The sequence below is a fragment of the Maniola jurtina genome, chromosome 4 (assembly GCF_905333055.1).
Source record: "Maniola jurtina chromosome 4, ilManJurt1.1, whole genome shotgun sequence".
Lineage (NCBI taxonomy): Eukaryota > Metazoa > Arthropoda > Insecta > Lepidoptera > Nymphalidae > Maniola > Maniola jurtina.
In genome coordinates, this window is record NC_060032.1 from 15,066,828 (window position 1) to 15,085,781 (window position 18,954).

At 39.0% G+C, this 18,954-nt stretch overlaps 1 protein-coding gene across 11 annotated transcripts in view; it reads left to right on the top strand.

The window, feature by feature from the left end:
• Positions 1–18,954, top strand: part of LOC123864124 (dynamin) — a 37,742-nt gene that overhangs the window by 6,949 nt on the left and 11,839 nt on the right. For 5 of the 11 annotated variants that reach the window (XM_045904370.1, XM_045904369.1, XM_045904380.1 and 2 more), the window contains exons 4-17: positions 5,159–5,362; positions 6,359–6,551; positions 6,998–7,207; positions 7,608–7,815; positions 8,250–8,387; positions 8,925–9,082; positions 9,872–9,943; positions 10,126–10,232; positions 10,950–11,137; positions 12,302–12,421; positions 13,794–13,832; positions 15,913–16,122; positions 16,203–16,437; positions 17,827–17,980. In XM_045904370.1, the coding sequence (XP_045760326.1) occupies positions 5,159–5,362; positions 6,359–6,551; positions 6,998–7,207; positions 7,608–7,815; positions 8,250–8,387; positions 8,925–9,082; positions 9,872–9,943; positions 10,126–10,232; positions 10,950–11,137; positions 12,302–12,421; positions 13,794–13,832; positions 15,913–16,122; positions 16,203–16,437; positions 17,827–17,980 (2,236 nt within the window). Of the gene's footprint in view, positions 1–5,158; positions 5,363–6,358; positions 6,552–6,997; positions 7,208–7,607; positions 7,816–8,249; positions 8,388–8,924; positions 9,083–9,871; positions 9,944–10,125; positions 10,233–10,949; positions 11,138–12,301; positions 12,422–12,665; positions 12,681–13,793; positions 13,833–15,912; positions 16,123–16,202; positions 16,438–17,826; positions 17,981–18,954 lie in introns of all 11 variants that reach the window. The other 6 variants (XM_045904375.1, XM_045904374.1, XM_045904376.1 and 3 more) reach the window with 4 other exon arrangements.

Below are 18,954 nucleotides of genomic sequence, written 5' to 3' on the forward strand. Positions count from 1 at the left end.
CTAGGTATTATGTATTTCCTATAGCTATCAAAGTAAGTACCATAGTAAGCAATGTTCTCACTGTTTGTCGGATTAGAGTTCCTTCTAGTAAGACAATAATCTCATAGTCATGTATACATAATACGTCACCTCACCTATTGCGTCATTGAACTCGTGGTTAGCATGTTCGGACTCTAGATGACGAGATCCTGGGTTCGATTCCCGGGACGGGCTTAAACATTATGTCAAGACATTCTCAATACCAGTCTAGAGTTATTAAGTTGGCGGTGTTTCACACCCGTACCTCTGAGAGCTCGTACAGCAGTGGGTCCTCTCTCTCTCTCTCCGGTCGTGTTGGATTGCCGTCCCATCGGGCTATGAGACTGAGCGAATAGAAAATGCACAGTATTTGTGCAAACAATAATAATATGTATCTGCCGCGCAAATAGCTAATCTCAGTGGAGCGACGTCGTTCGCGTGGATATAGGTTTTTTAAAAATCCCGTGGGAACTCGTTGGTTTTCCGCGATACAAAGTAGCCTATGTACCTACCCTGTACCAAATTTTGTCAGAATCGGTTAAACTGTTGGACCGTGAAAAGGTAAGCAGACAGACAGACAGACACACTTTCGCATTTATAATATTGATGTGAAAGTTTGGATGCTGCACAATAACAGAACCAACGTGGCTGGAATGGCGATACCCCGCGATACGACCTATACCATAAATTAACATGTAGGCTACTTTTTATTTTGGAAAATTTGTTCCCGCGGGATTTGTAAAAACCTATAAGTAAAAACGCATACTAAATCGCGGTCATCATCTACCTATAATTCACCTATAATAATAATAGTAATTTAAATACAATTAGTTACTTGTTAACACGAGAAGGCGTCTTTAATATTTCCTGGAAGGATGTTGAGAAATCACAACAGTAAATAGGTAGGTGTTTTAATTACCGGATAATAAATTGTAAATTCGGTCAAGTGCGAGTTTAACTGGCACAGGAAGGGTTTCGTACCATCGTACAAGAAGTAACAGTTTTTAATTTTTTATTATTTTCATAGCGGCAAGTTTAAATTTTTTTGTATTTGTTTGTTATACTTAGCAGCAATAGAAATACAGATTCTGTGACAGGACTCTATCTATCTATGGTTCATGAGATACAGCCCACTGACAGCCAGACGGGCGGATGGAGGGACAGACAGCGGAGTCTTAGTCATAGGGTCCCGTTGGCACCCTTCGGATACGGAACCCGAATCATTGTGTACTGTACTGCTGATGCGCAAGCGCGTGTTTTATGTACTTAATCAGCTTAACTATACTTGTTATCTTAAATGTTTCTCTGTAATTTTAAATGCTGGAAGTCGATAGTTGGTTTCTTTGTAATTCGAAATGGTTAATCCATACTTTACTTATAAAATTATTTATAAATGCAAAAGTGTGTCTGTCTGTCTGTCTGCTAGCTTTTCACGGACCAACCGGTTAACCGATTTTGACCTTTGGTACAGAGATACATCCCGGAGAAGGACGTAGGCTACTTTTTATCCCGGAAAATCAAAGAGTGCTCACGGGATTTTCAAAAACCTACATCCACGTGGATGAATCGCGGGCATTTTTACCGCCTTAGGGGTAGAATTTTCAAAAATCCTTTCTTAGCGTTTGTCTAAGTTATTATAGCTATCTGCATGCCAAATTCCAGCCCGATCTGTCCAGTAGTTTGAGCTGTGCGTTGATAGATCAGACAGTCAGTTTTTCCTTTTACATATTTAGATATCCTTGCCTTGACTGCATCATTTTTCATTGCCTATTTAATATTAGCTGAAACCGTGTTCCAACTCAAATCTTATAAATAAAATATACCTTATAAATCACACCTATACCTTATAGAATCACTATAAGCTATAGGAATGATTTATCATAATGACGGAATGGTGATGATATACAGTGAGTCAGTGTTGATTAACTATCTGAGCCTTATCTAAGATTTAATCGAGCACAATCTTGACCATTATGGCCTGGTTAAAGAGTGCTCTCTTCATTGACATTTTTCTCGAGCTCTAACTATACACATTACCAATACTCATGTTATCAGCATTATCAACAAAAATAGTACCATTTGTGCGCTATTCAAGTTGTAACAGTAATAAATGCTATTAGATATACTTATCAATGAGAACATCGGTACATAATCTACATGATATAACGATGTTCTACAAAATCCATATTTTAGACTCGCAATTCGCTTCACCTTACAAACATATTACGCTGATTATTCTATTTTTTACTGTCCTAGATCTGAAACTAAGCCAGATATTGATTTATATCTCAATTATTATCTATGGTCGATAAGAATTCACAAACAAACACACATAGTAAAAAAAAAAGATCCCGACGAATTGAGAACCTCCTCCTTTTTTTTGAAGTCGCTTAAAAATGAATTTGTGGTTACATCAGAAAAAAATTTAAAAAGTGTTATTTCTTAGACAATGGTACGGACTACGGAACCTTTCGTGTGCGAGTCCGATTCGCACTTGGCCGATTCTTCTTATATTCAATATTGACTGTAGGCAACGTACCCCAAAAGGATGCACTCAATGTTCTACTTAATTTAATGATGATAAAGGAGTATGTTATGGTTATACACTTTATCATGCCATAAAAGTTTGTAGCTACCTACTGTACAAATGTGTGACAGTCTGATAAAATATTTATTAAAAATCAATGCAGATATATGGTAATTTATTTTAATTGTTGCATATTATGTAAGTTTAACGCGTAATAGGGAGAATGCGTTGTGTTTTTGTATTTTGGAAACAATTTCCATATACATTTCGTGGAAACACAAAGCCCCCAAAAAGTTGTAGATTTAGAAGTCAAGAGGTCACTAACTATTCACATCAAAGTCCCTATCAAGGCTTGAAGTTTGAGGACCTATGCCTATGTATTCAAGAATAGAATTAATGCTTAGTGCTTCTATTTTCATAAATACTGTAGGCGTGACAATCGGGGGTGTATGAGGGCACCTGAATTAGAGGGTTCGGGTGCTTTCTCAAAATAGGTTTTGGAAATCTATTTGAAGTGATAGCCTATTTTCGGGACTTTAGGTCTCTGTGGACCATTTGTAGATGGCGTGACATTAAGGTGCACTACAAGGGTCTGCCCGCGAACTTCTAATTTAATTTGGCTTTTCGCAATTTGTAAACTAATACGACAAAGTAGGCTTATGACATTCTTATAGCGCCAATGGCAGTATCATCTCCACAGGTTTATACAAAAATCTTTACTTGAAAGTGTTCAGTTTAAGAAATTAGTCAAAATAATGAGTTTGACGTAAGTTACTCAGAAATTAGTCGATACTATAGCTAATTTCTTAAACTGGATCTTTGCATGCAACCATGCTTTGTCGTAATAGTTTTCGCGGGCAGACTCGTCTAATGCACCTTAACTAGCAGTGTTCTACATAAAAGTGTTGGTATACCTTGTACGATGGTAAGGAACCCTTCGTATGTGAGTCCGACTCACTCTTGATCGATTTTTCATCGACCGCAAATCGCAATTCATTTTCAGTGCTGTCAAGGTTACAGTCATCTGCTAAAGTTTTGGAAACAATACGGTCGTTTCCCCATGACTCAGCCCGGACAATCATTTGTGTCTACTCACTGTACTCATTACTCGGAAGATAAATACAAAACATTTTCAGAACTTAGCCATCAATTATAGCATAATTTGTTGTGAAACAATCTTCATATTACAAAGACCCGCGGTAGTTGCCTAAATTATTGTATAGTTCGCGACAGGTCGACATGGCAATCGGGGTATGAGGTTGAGGTGAGACGTGGATCACCCGCACGCAGGAAAAGGAAAGACAAACTTATTTTAATTTGAAACTGTCAAACCTCGTGACTTTAGATGCCAGTCTGGAGCACTGATACAAAACTAACTGCATTCGCGCGACTTCGTTCGCGTGGATTTAGGTTTTAAAAATCTCGTTCGAACTTTTTGATTTCTGTTACAAAGTTTAGCCTGATACTTCTCCAGGTTTTTTATAACTATAACCACGTAAAAAATCACGTCGATCCGTTACTCAGTTGTGACGTGATTAAAGAACAAACCAACAAACGAACACGCTTTCGCATTTATAATATGAGTATGAGTACTACCTACTGATATTGCTGTCAAGAGAGGACAATTCTTTCGTTTTCCTTTGGAGCGTAATTTTATCCTATTTCGTAGGGATATTAATTAGACATCGGCTTCCACGGCCTTGTGTACCTTTGGCTTAATTGGCAGAGCACTAAGGTCAACATTTAGTGGCAAATAATTAAGGTAATATTAGGCCTCTCGTCGTCAATCGATACACGTTGACTTCTAGACAAAGGATTTTGTAGGCGTTTCCATACTCCACGTGACCTTCCATACAACTCGTCTGACGGCGCTATACTTTATATCCGCTTATATTCGCGGAAATAAGTTAGTATAGCGCTTTCTCGGTTAAATCCCATACAGATGATAGAGACAAAAATCTCAGTGGGGGGTGAACCATTTTGAGGCACCAACCAATAGGGACAGATGACGGCGGAAAGCGACTTTATTATATACTAGCTGTGCCCGCGACTTCGTTCGCGTGGAATAGTGACTTTTCGGGCAGCATGTACGTTAAAAATGTTCGCCGTGATTCTTTAAATTGACATAACCTTTTTATTTATGAACCGATTGACATGAAATAAACACTAAATCCTAAGTGAAGCTTACTACAATATATTAGTGAAAACCGTATCTAAATCGAATAAGCCGTTTCTGATATTAGCGTGCACAAACACACAGACAAACAGACAAAAAAAAATTACAATTTCGGGTTCGGCATCGATATAATAACAACCCCTGCTACTTTTTTTTTATATATTTCCATTGTACAGACACCACTTTTCTACAATTTTATTATATGTATTGTTATGAAGAACCTCCTTAGAAGTGCTGACGAGACTTATGAAGATAGCTGTCATCTTTCGATTGTCATGGATACATCACGTCAAACAATCATTAATTAATTGTTGATATCTCAAGCTCTACAATTTCGATATCTTCCTACGATTATATTATTCCAAATTGCCCTTTTTGTTCATTTTATAAGAGTATATACTATGTAGAGATGTTCTGACCGGGCTCATCATTTGCAGTACTGAACCTGACGCTCATCGACTTGCCGGGTCTGACCAAGGTGCCCATCGGAGACCAGCCCATTGACATCGAGCAGCAGATCAAAGGCATGATCTTCCAGTTCATAAAGCGAGAGTCGTGCCTGATCCTCGCTGTGACGCCGGCCAACACCGACTTGGCGAACAGCGATGCCCTCAAACTTGCCAAAGAAGTGGACCCGCAAGGTATGCACCCTATATGTAAAAAAAATAAAACCGACTTCAAAAACCAAAAACACTAAAAAGTAGAAAATAATTTTTGTTTAGCTACACATGTAATGTACCTAGGTATGAAGTCGAGCGAGCATATTAAAACAAAATTAGAAATCCAAGAGTGAAGCTCGCCCGACTTCATACCTAGGTACATTACATGTGTAGCTAAACAAAAATTATTTTCTACTTTTTAGTGTTTTTGGTTTTTGAAGTCGGTTTTATTTTTCTTTTGAATTTTTTTTATTTCACAATTTTTAGTGGCCCCACTGTACTGTGTGTGTGTACTGTGTGTATGTAGTGTACATATGCTATGCCCAGTTAAAACCCTACTGTTTACTAAGCTATTACAGTGATCGCAAGCAATTTGCTCTTATCCATTGAGGAGTTCTGTTCTCCATCTCCGAAGATATTCATCAGATCTTCACCAAATTTATATGGGACCACCTGCACAGTATACCCTTTCAAACAAAAAAAAAATTTTCCAAATCGGTCCAGGGGTCTTTGAGTAATCGGGGAACATACATAAAAAATAAAAAAAATAAATAAATAAAAAGATCCCGACGAATTGAGAACCTCCTCCTTTTTTGGAAGTCGGTTAATAATAAAATGAGCAAACATTTTTTTAAGTTAAACGGGTGGCGGGGGCCATTTTAGATTATCTTGTCATGAGATACGTCATATTATTAGTTCTAGGGTTGGTTAGCAATGAACTTGCAAATGCATTAATTCATCTCTTATATGGTTTCCCATTCATACACGTGTGTCTTTTCTTTTATCTCATGTTGTGATCGCAATTATTTCACATGATGTACAGTACTATCACTTTTATAATTTAAGCCCATGTACCTGCGCAGAAATCTTTTTTTGTATGACGTGAAAGTATCTCGGCCAGTCGTAGCGCGCGTCCGTCAAAATCCGTCGTGTACAATGTATGCTTATTGACCTTTTATAAGTCTCATTGGTTTGTAGGTCTGCGTACCATCGGTGTTATCACAAAACTGGATCTCATGGACGAAGGGACTGACGCTCGAGATGTGCTCGAGAACAAGTTGCTGCCCTTGCGGCGCGGATACATCGGCGTCGTGAACCGCTCACAGAAGGACATCGAAGGACGAAAGGATATCCAGGCCGCGCTTGCTGCTGAAAGGAAGTTCTTTCTAAGGTAAGTTTTGTTATTTTTTTCACGATCGATTTCGTGATGTCCTCGAGAACTAGTTATGCCCTTGCGACGCAGATACATCCCACAAATAAACTTTTACAAATGCTTTTGAATCGTCAAAATAATCTACCACTGATTCGGAATGTCATTCCTTCCGAGAAGAACTAGCAAGAAACTCGGCGGCATGCTTAATAAACTCTTCAGACTTGGTTGAAATAGATCTTCAGTCTTGGTAATAAAGTGATATTGGCTTTAGATTTGTCCAACCTTATTTTATTTTGCATGAAAATGGTATCTACTTTCTTATGGACACAGTAAGATGCAAGAGATGAAATTGTATTTTTGCTGATGTTCGCTAAAAAATATTCAATTCTCTTTGCAAAATACGAATATAGCTTTGCCTGTCTAGATTTTTATATTTGTGTAGTAATTAACCAATCCGATTCCAGCCACCCCTCCTACCGGCACCTCGCGGACCGGCTCGGCACGCCGTACTTGCAGCGCGTGCTGAACCAGCAGCTCACCAACCACATCCGCGACACGCTGCCCGGCTTGCGGGACAAGCTGCAGAAGCAGCTGCTCACGCTCGAGAAGGATGTGGACCAGTACAAGCACTTCAGGCCCGACGACCCCTCTATTAAGACCAAGGCTATGCTACAGTGAGTCTTCTTACCTCTTTAAGTGCGTTTGACTTTTGAGTGGATCGCATATACGAGATGATGGATGTCAGAGCCTAAAGTGATACTTATAGTGATACAGAAGTCGACATGTTGATTAGTGGAACGTCAGTCATTTGGTTATGTAGATGCTCTATTATTTGGTTATGTAGCGAGTTTGTTCGTAAATTTCAAGGGCGTCACCTGGCTATATGTGTACAGTTATGTTAAGAATAAGAATAAGAATAAGAAGTGTTTATTTGCTAGAATATGGTATAATATACGAGTACATTGGTCTTAAATTGTTTTTTTGAATTTACTCGTTTTAAACTTAATTGACTTAGTTTTACAAGTTCTTATATCTGATACTTTTTTATGTTTAACCATTGAATATTTCCGATAGGATGATCCAGACACTACAGACAGACTTCGAAAGGACGATCGAAGGTTCGGGATCAGCACAGATCAACACCAACGAGCTGTCGGGAGGTGCCAAAATCAACAGGCTGTTCCACGAGAGGTTCCCCTTCGAAATCGTCAAGATGGAGTTCGATGAGAAGGAACTGCGCAGGGAAATCGCGTTCGCCATTCGGAATATCCATGGTATCAGAGTGAGTAAAATTTTCACACAAAAGTCACAAAAAACGTAAGAATTGAAGAAATATCTTCATTCTCAAACTTTGATAAAAACTAAAAAGTTATCTTAGGATCCTTGAAGTACTCTCTCCCTTTTTACCCCTCAATTTCTGATTCTGATGTTTTCCTCTAAACTAAATTTAGAGTAACTGCATCTTTTTCTTTTTGATATTTCTAAAAAAGGATGGAAAATAATTTTTTTAAAACTAAATTTTAGTTTACAAATGGCTAAAGTCTGCTAAAGTCACGAAGTTTCACAGTTTTAAATTAAATTGCGTGGGTTTGTGTATTTTTCTTATTACATTGTTAAGAAAAAGATGCGAATACTCTAAAATTTAGTTGCGCTCAGAATCAATACCGAAGAATAAGTTTAACGTGTTATACACTATTGACTTTTGTTTTGTTACAGGTGGGTCTGTTCACACCGGACATGGCTTTCGAGGCGATAGTAAAGAAACAAATCGCGCGACTAAAAGAACCCAGTCTCAAGTGCGTCGATCTTGTTGTACAAGAATTATCTAACGTTGTCCGTGTTTGCACAGAAAGGGTAAGTTCGATTGTAGGCATTTTTTTAGGCTATAAAATTTGCCTTTGAATTTTGCACGCTGTACATTGACAAATGGGTATTGCTATCGGATTGTGTTTCTCGATCTTGTCCCCCCTTCACTATTTTACCGCCGAACCTCAAGACGTCGGGCGAGTTTCCATCTTTATGCCGTCTACATTCCATTTACATGCACCAAACGTTTTGCGTAATCTTTCCTGAGCCTAAGGTTTCAAATACTCTTCCGCGAATCAATATGAATAGCCATCTCTTAGGTAAACGCGTACCGTCTTAGGCCACATCATCACTTTCTATCAGGTGTGATATCAGGCTCTTCAGCTTTCTATCAGGTTTCTATCAGGCTTGCCAATAATGAATAAAAAAAAAAGTTAGAATGGTAATAGCGCTTATTTTTTGCTAGCTTTCTTATTACAAACTGTATATGAATTTGGACCTTAAAACAAGGTCGTTTAGGTCTATTTTACTTTGATCGTGTTTCCACTACAAAACTAAGTTAACTTTAACTTTATCATTGATCAGATGTCGCGCTACCCGCGGCTGCGCGAGGAGACGGAGCGCATCATCATGTCGCACGTGCGCTCGCGCGAGCAGCAGTGCAAGGACCAGCTCATCCTGCTCATCGACTGCGAGCTCGCCTACATGAACACCAACCACGAGGACTTCATCGGTTTCGCCAAGTGAGTCATTACCTTCGTTAACCGATACACGTCCACTGCTGGACATAGGTCTCTTGTATTGCACACGCCACGCTCTTGCGCCGCCGCCTGAATCCAGCGGCTTCCTGCGAACGGAAAACGCAGCGTTGGAACACCCCTATGTGGACAGACGACATCAAGCCAAGTCAGTATTTCTCCTTTATTGTCACTTAAATATGTTAACCCCGACGAGAGAAAAATCAAAAATCGTTTTAAAAATAAACTATGTCAATAAACAAAAAAAAAATTATGACATTTTTAGAAATTGTGTTTATATGCACATAATAGAAAATTATACAGAAAAATTAATAACAGCTTAAAAAATTTTTTGGAGCAGATATTAGAAGAAGATCATATTTGTTTTTTTTCCTATCAAAGAAATTGTATTTAATTGAAACTTGAATCAAAGACCAAAAACTTATACAAACTATACAATTATCAAAGTGATTGTATTTATTATTTAATAAGTTTTCAAACGATTGACTTCCAAAAGTATTGAAAATGTGTGTCTTTTGGAATACTATAGAAAACATCTCAAAGAAAAAGTTTAGTTTGCTTCTAAAGCAAAAGTCTAGAAGTAAAAGTTTTGTTTGCTTGCAAAGCAAAAGTCTAGAAGAAGCTTGCAAAGCAAATGTCTAGAAGAAAAAGTTTAGTTTGCTTGCAAAGCAAACGTTTAGAAGAAAATGCTTAGCTTGCTTGCAAAGTGAGTAAACTACCCCACTGTTACAAAGATTTCAAAAAAAATGTTAAAGTTTGTTTTTGTTTTAGCAGTGCCCAGAACCAATTGGAATTTGCAGCTAAAGCAGGCCTACGCTCTCTCGGCAACCAGGCCATCAGGAAAGGGTACATGCGCACACACAATATGGGAAATCAGTCCATGAATCTCGTAAAATCAGGGAAAAATTTGTAGTCAGGGAAAACCTAGGAGTCGAACCTGGGATGTTTATTCTGCTTGCAAAGCGAGTAATTACCCCGCTGCGTCGAAGAATTTAAACAAAGGTTTAAAGCATGTTTTTGTTTTACAGTGCCCAGAACCAATCAGAAAATGCAGCTAAATCAGGCCAACGCTCACTCGGCAACCAGGTCATCAGGAAAGGGTACATGTGCATACACAATTTAGGGATAATGAAAGGTAATTTTATATCACAAATATTAGGATGAATTTTTTTTAACCCCCGACCCAAAAAGAGGGGTGTTATAAGTTTAACGTGTGTATCTGTCTATGGCATCGTAGTTCCTTAACTAATGAACCGATTTTAATTTAGATTTTTTTTTTTGTTTGAAAGGCGACTTGATCGAGAGTGTTCTTGGCTATAATCCAAGAAAATCGGTTCAGCCGTTTGGAAATTATCAGCTCTTTTCTAGTTACTGTAACCTTCACTTGTCGGGGGTGTTACTAATTTTTAATTTAGGTACACTTGTTTAAATTTCTAGTCAATCTAGGGGTTATTTACCACCCGAAATATAGGAAAGTTTATACTTTGAGGAATATATGGTTATTATTTCTGCGTAAAAAAAAATACGAGCTAACTATTTTGGTAATTCGAATAAATAATAATTAAATTCTTGGTGCGCCACCGCCCTACGACATAACAGCGAGAATCTGTGAGTGTTGGTATTGTTATGTGTCAAACTAAAAGTTGCACGAAACGTTTTTGCGTTATGTTTGAGATAAGATCCTCTAAGGTGTGGAATTCCAATCCAATTTTCTGCCTTAATAAGGCCGCCTTCAATATGTCGCACTTTGCGGCAAATTTGATGGCGCCCTTGCTTGAATATCTTAGAATAAGATTGAAAAGGGGTTTCTGGGCAAACATGCCCTAATCTAGATTTGCTTTGTGATTGGTAGGTGGTTCCCGGGACTACTGGTTCGTGCTGACGTCAGAGAGCATCTCGTGGTTCAAAGACGAGGAAGAGCGCGAGAAGAAATACATGCTGCCTCTCGACGGCCTCAAGCTGCGTGATCTCGAACAGGGCTTCATGTCGCGGCGACACATGTTCGCGCTGTTCAACCCGGAGGGACGGAACGTGTACAAGGTACAGTTGAAATACCTGCTGCCCCTCGACTGCATTAAGATTTGCGACCTTGAACAGGGTTTCATGTCGCGGCGACACATGTTCGCGCTATTCAACACAGGGACGAAACGTGTATAAGGTACAGTTGAAATACCTGCTGCCCCTCGACTGCATTAAGATTTGCGACCTTGAACAGGGTTTCATGTCGCGGCGACACATGTTCGCGCTATTCAACACAGGGACGAAACGTGTATAAGGTACAGTTGAAATACCTGCTGCCCCTCGACTGCATTAAGCTTTGCGACCTTGAACAGGGTTTCATGTCGCGGCGACACATGTTCGCGCTATTCAACACAGGGACGAAACGTGTATAAGGTACAGTTGAAATACCTGCTGCCCCTCGACTGCATTAAGCTTTGCGACCTTGAACAGGGTTTCATGTCGCGGCGACACATGTTCGCGCTATTCAACACAGGGACGAAACGTGTATAAGGTATAGTTGAAATACTTGCTGCCCCTCGACTGCATTAAGATTTGCGACCTTGAACAGGGTTTCATGTCGCGGCGACACATGTTCGCGCTATTCAACACAGGGACGAAACGTGTATAAGGTATAGTTGAAATACTTGCTGCCCCTCGACTGAATTTACTTTGCTCACCTTGAACAGGGTTTCATGTCGCGGCGACACATGTTCGCGCTGTTCAACACAGGGACGAAACGTGTATAAGGTACAGTTGAAACACCTGCTGCCTCTCAACTGCCTCAAATGCGCGACTTTTAGATGGGCTGATGTCGCGGTGACACATATTCGCGCTCTTCAACACAGGGACGAAATGTGTATAAGGTACAGTTGAAATACTTGCTGCCTCTCAACGGCATTAAGAACAGGGTTTCATGCTGATTGCTGCATCGATGCAATGATTCTCTGCCAATGTTTACTCAATTCATGTGGAATTACTTTCATCATCAGAATCACTTTGTTATCCGCCTGTCTAGTTGTAGTGCGTCAAAGCCTTAAGTTAGCAAGCTTTTGTATCGAATACTAAAGTCTACACTAGCAACACTACTCTAAAAAGTCTACCCTACACTAAAAAACAAGTTTTTAGTTTCACACAATAAAAAGAAGACAGAGATATGAATACAAAAGTCGTATTTGCATACTAAAAGACACAACTTTGTTCTAGGATTACAAGCAGCTGGAGCTGTCTTGCGAAAACCAAGACGACGTAGACTCTTGGAAAGCTTCCTTCCTCAGGGCCGGAGTCTATCCCGAAAAGACTTCTGAAGCAGCGAACGGTGACGAGGTCGGTATATTATTTACTCTTGCACTCTTTTCCCTTTGCCTGTTCTTTCTTTCCTTTATATTCTTCGTTTTAGTTTCGTCCTGTAAAAACTTTAGCCTGTTTAAGCAGTATATTGCTTTATAATATTGGAAATAGTATGGAGTTTATATTTTTTTATTGGTATATTTACGAATACGTTTTTATACAGTGTATTATGTAAGTACAGTATATTCAGTATGATTTGTTGTTTTGTCATGCGATACAGAGCGAGGGAACCGAGGTTTGTCAAAAAAGGCTTTTTTGGCTCTACATGTTCATAAGTCACAATCCCATATTAATCTAATAATGTTGATTTCATAAGCGATTATTCCAAGAGTGAATTTCAAGAATATAAGTTTCCATTCGAAATCAAAAGATAAGAAATTGTTATATAATATAGTCTTGTTTTTCTTGAAATACATTTACGTTTTAAAATGTAGCATGAGGCATGTAGTTTACTAATTATTATTACTAATAAAATAAATGTTTGAAATCCTGTAGTACCACGCTAAACTCTGTGTGTTCACAATATCTCTACTCACTAACATCAGTCTACACGCAAATAACATACTGCTCCGTACTAGACAAGTGAAATTTTATTAAAAAAGCCTATTAATTTCTAAATCTTGAAAGAAATATAAGTATAGCCAGAAATTAATTTATTTTCACGTCTATTATGCTTGTAAACACAAGTTAATATATACCTTGTTCAAGGAGTCGAGTTAACATAGGGCGCTCTCTCTTGCACAATTGTATAGAAGTGAAAAGGATGCACTATAATCGTGATTGGTCAGTTGATGTGACTATTCCCTAAAAATGTAAGGGTGCGTTTATATTGCTAGCTTTTGCCCTTGCCATCGCCCATACGGTAAATAAAAAACTAGATTAATAATGAGATATTTTATTTGTAAAATTAATTATTGTAAGTAATAATAAATAAAACATTGAAGTTAGGAAACAGGAAAAAATCTACATTCACCAAAGGTTGCCTGTAAGAACCTGCTTCAGCAATAAGGCAGCTTTTGCACCCTTTTATAGTTTCTTCTATATCTTGTATTGTTTTCCGCATGTATTGTATAGTGTATTATAAAGTTTTCTAAATAAATAAATTAAATATGTCTAGTGATGTAGCTAGGTCAACAATATAACAGAAACTCGTTTACTCTATTAGCTCGTTTCGATGAACAGGGTATACAGAGTTATAAAACATTCATTGTTAGACGGCTTTCGTAGATAGAATATTGTGGTGTGTAAAGAAATGTGTATTATTTTCCTTTATATCCAACCCAGCTTATAGTTTTTTTACGTCTAATTTGCGTTTTGTGTTTTAAGTATTATGTTTCTTTATTTTTAGTTATTTCCGCCTTTTCCGGGGTTGGGTGGAAATAAGAGTGTAAGTTTAATAGCGTTATCAAGCTTGTGTGCTGGATTTTGGTACTGTATATAGAAAAAGCAAATGCCTTTGAATATATTTGTAGGTATGACCTATAATTGAAGGGTTGGGTTGTTCACGACAATTGCATGGGAAGTTTCTATTATATTGGCTTCAAGGCAATGAGAGTTTTCTGTAACGTCGCCATTATTGGGTTTTGGTTCATTTGCACAAACATTTAGCAAAGCTGTGTTTGTGAAAGTTAATTAATTGAATGGCATAAGGTTTGAGATGGTGAGTACGATTTAGCTAACAAAAATAGGTGATTAGTATATTCTTACTAAAAATAGGTCATTAATATGTTTTAACTAAAAATAGGTGATTAGTATGTTTGTACTAAATATAAGTGATTAGTACGTTTTTGCTATTTTAGGCTGCTTCTAATCCATACTAAATATAAATGCGAAAGCGTATCTGTCTATCTATCTGTCTGTTACCTTTTCACGGCTCAACCGCTGAACCAATTTTATCGCTTGCCACATAGATAGCTTGCATCCTGGATACGGATAGTAATAGGCTTTTTATCCCGGAAAATCAACAAGCTCCCACGGGTTTTAAGGACAATTTAAATCCACCCGGACAAATCGCGGGTGTTAAGCAGTCCAATTTGCATGTCTATTTTATGTGGACTGAAGAAAACTAGCTTTTTAAATCATGTATAGTTTGTAATCATAGCTATAGATAAATGTATCATGCTGTTTTAAAGTTTCGGCTGATTGGTTTTAGTTTCATCGGCTATTGTGTGATAGAATTCTTCTAGAGCTATTTTACGCTAGATGCTTTACACATTTTAATTCACAGACTATACAAATATCTAAAATATAATAAAACAAACAATATTTCAAATTAATTAAACAGAATAAATATATATTTTGCAACTAGCAAACATACAGAATTAAGTAAAATGTAACTACTAATTGACTATACATAAGCATAACAAGTACAACAAATAAATTGTGAAAGGAACTTGTGAAAACCTTAAGGTCTTCACACATTGCACAGACTCGACGCCGACTCTACTCCGACTCGACTCATAGTAAAGCATGGAAATGTGAGTATTAGAAATGTTCTTTACGGTAGAATTTTCTTCAATATTTGATTAAAAGAAGTGTATGACTTAATTAGGATAAATTCGTTTGTGTAGAAAAGCGCAACCTAACGTCGACCTCAAAAACCTGTGAAATTCAGGACAGACATTATTATTGCTTGATTTTAAGATTTTAAACACAAGAACAACAGACACTTGTGTTATCTCGCTCATCATTCGAGCGTACGTAAAATGGGGCGTAGCCAACAACCAATAGCGTACGGACGTGCGTTATGATTGAACGAGATATTTTCGCGCCATTCAAAAATATTCTGCGCAGGTACATCGTCGGTGTGACTCATAAAAGTCATAGTAATGTACACACTGTAATGTTGAAAATTGAACGCAAAGAACACGGCATTAAAGCTCACAATTCCATGTTTTACTGTGAGTCGAGTCAGCGTCGAGTTTGTGTAATGAGAAAAGACCTTTAGTCATACTTTTAAAGCGCAATGTAACCTAAAAGCTTCTAACTACTGTAAGAAGTTAGTCAAAATAATGATTTCACAAGTACCTTTAGCAGTTCCACAGCAAATACGTGATTCCATTAAGTGCCTAACTTAAAGTTGGTTATGGGTTTCATAACATGGTTAATGAATTTAATCATAGCATGATTTAGTGCAGGCTAAAATATCATAGGAATATATCTCGATATAAGGCCTAGGTAATACTGGCGTTTATTTGTCATGCGCGTTCCTTTAATGCTTGGAAAGAGTATACGCACTGCGTATTAGGGTCATGGCAGACAGCCTGACTCTGCAACATTTACAGCAGTTTAGTAGTCATGTATAAGGGGTTTAGTCCTTTGACATTTAGCAACTAGGTCGCGATCTGTCACCTTCATACAAAACTCAGCGCAGTATTAAAGCTTTATACAGGAACCCGCATGCCTGCCAAACGCTAATGGTTAATTTGTGAGGGTCTAAAACTTATGGCGAACTATTTTGATTCCAGAGCTCAGATACGTCAGGTACGAGCAGTATGGACCCCCAGTTGGAGCGGCAAGTGGAAACCATCCGCAACCTCGTCGATTCGTACATGCGAATCGTGACGAAGACCACTCGCGACCTCGTGCCGAAGACCATCATGATGATGATCATCAACAATGCCAAAGACTTTATCAACGGGGAACTCCTCGCGCATCTGTACGCGTCCGGCGATCAGGTAATTGATACAATGAAGACACTGCCTAACCGCAATAGTCGGGTGAAAGGTCACACAATGTTTTCTTTCTCGTTCAACAGTCGCAAATGATGGAGGAGTCGCCGGAAGAGGCTCTCAAGCGCGAGGAGATGCTGCGTATGTACCACGCGTGCAAAGAGGCGCTGCGGATCATCGGCGACGTGTCCATGGCCACCGTTAGTACACCCGTGCCGCCGCCCGTCAAGAACGACTGGCTCGAGAGCCGCCTCGACTCCAACCCGCGCCTCTCGCCGCCCTCACCCGGCGGCCCGCGACGAGCTGCGCCTGCGCAACAAGGTGCGTCTTAGTCACGTTGCCTGCAGTGTGCCACGCGTGCAGAGGCGCTGCGGAATACCGGCGATGTGTAGGCTCAAAAGGATTAGAACCCAAAGCCGTGAAATTAGTTTAAAAAAAAATCGGCGACGTGTCCATGACCACCGTCAGAACGCCCGTGTCACCGCGAAACACCAAAAGCTAATTATTGCATTGTCAAAAATGGACAAGTCCTGGAACTCAAACTGGATTGAATCAAAAGCGGTTAAAGGAAAATTCTATGCCTCAGTGCAACCAGATATTCCAAGACGCCCATGGTTTTTCTCTCATAGACATGCAGATAGGTGGGTTACCTCTACGATTTGCCGCTTACGCCTTGGTCATTCCTGCACACCTGTCCATCTGTGCAAGATCAGAGTTAGAGATCACTCCCTGTGTGAATGTGGCTTAGACGAAGGTACTGTTTCTCACATATTCTTTTCTTGTCCTAAACTCCTTCATCCTCTCTATGATGTTCTTCCATCAAAATTCCCGCGTCCAGTAAATGTTGAGTGTTTGTTAATGTCTGTGTTTAGTCCATATTGTAAATTTTTATGTAAATATGTTAAATATAATAATATTAAGTTGTAATTATAATTCCATGTAATATAGTGTGTATTTTATATATTGTGTTGTTCCAGGCTAGAAACTAACCCTATAAATTAACATATTCTGAAAAAACCTGCCACTTATAAAATTACCCAAATTTAAAAGCTGCTCGAAATTCTCAGCTATCACCAACCGTTCTCGTGTCTCTTCAATCCCACACGATATTGGCGAAGTAAATCGCGCCCACCTGGTGCAGCTCCGCGCCATAAAATAAAATTGAATTGAACGTTGTCAAAACATTGCGGATCATACTCTTAAGTATGCCCCTTTTGCCCATTAATACGAAATTAGGTATACAAAGATCTTCATCCGAGCATGTGCCATCCTTGGGGCTTTTCCGACCTTTGTATCTTGGGACTTGCGTATAATTATAGTCTTCTGGGATTAAATTTTCTAGTGTGATTCAGGCTTCATTGTGAGACATTGAATATACTTGTGGTGCCATCTAGTTAGATCGTCGTGAGTAGTCAGTCTTAGGTTTGTATCTTGGCAACCGCCACAAGTTTAATAAAACTACCATACCCCTTCCAAGTTAGCCCGCTTCCATCTTAAACTGCATTGCAATTTAGCATTAGGTGAGATCGCAGCTAACTTGTACCGGAATAATAGAACCGGTATCGACCATCGCAAGGTTGTATAACATATTTGAATGATGCTCAGTTCATCAATAATTTCGATTTTGTTTTGTGAAAATGTTAAAAATTCATTTATTATGACAACGTTTTATCATGTGAACTAAACATAGCATGTCGGTGTGCACAACAGGTTCCATGGGGCAGCGAGGAGCGCCGCCCGTGCCCGGCGGCGGCGCGGGGCGGCCGGCGCCCCCGCTACCGTCGCGGCCCGGCGGCGGCGGACCCGCACCGCCCGCCGGCCGGCCCGCGCCCTCGCAGGGCCTGCCCGCGCCGCTCATACCCACGTGAGTACTGGACACTACCACCACTAGCATTATAGTAAACGGCGTAAACGGCACGGATCTCAAGGCGTGAGCTTGGATACTAAATTAATAATTATGTTTTTATGAGTCAATAAATTAGTTACAACCTGAACTTAAAATTAGGTATCCATACTTCCATATCCTTCATACTAACATAAATGCGGAAGTGTTGTATGTCTGTCTGTCTGCTTATGCTCGCGACTTCATCCGCCTGAATTTAGATTTTAAAAAATCCCGTGTGAACTCTGATTTTCCGGGATAAAAATTGGCCTATGCTCATCTTCGGGATGCAAGCTATCTCTTTACCAAATAGATGATTTCCGCAACCTCGTTCACTTGGATCTAGGTTTGAAAGCCCATAGAAACTCTGGATTTACCAGGATAAAAGGTAACCTATGTCCATCCTTGAAGTGCAAGCTGTCTATGAAGCAATTTTCGTCAAAATCGGTGCAGACACACACTTTCGCATTTATGATATTTTGGTGTGTGCGCGGCAGACTAAGAAGATGTCTGGTAACCAATGCGGGACTCAATATACGAGTTCTACGCAAATAAGGTCGTGCCTTTAGTTTCTTGCCGAATATTATTATAACACTATTAACAACTTGATTTAATGCTGTCATACTTCGATCAATAAAGTACAAGATATGGCAGTGGTCAAAAAAGTGTTTGCCGAAAATTAGTACTCACCCACGATTGCGCACTTACTTTATATGGAACAATTTTAAAGCTATATATTTGATGTTTTATATGAACATTTATACGTTTGTTTTGTTTCCATTACACGTGTTTGTCTGAATAATAGCTTTGCTTATTTATATTAAAAAAAACTGGGTGATGTAACAGCCATAACTGCATATTTGAGTGTGGGCCTGGTATACTTTGTGTATGTCTATACTTTATAGCGTAATATTTTGCTCATTTTCAAAGTATAAAAGTAACAAATTTCTCTCTAC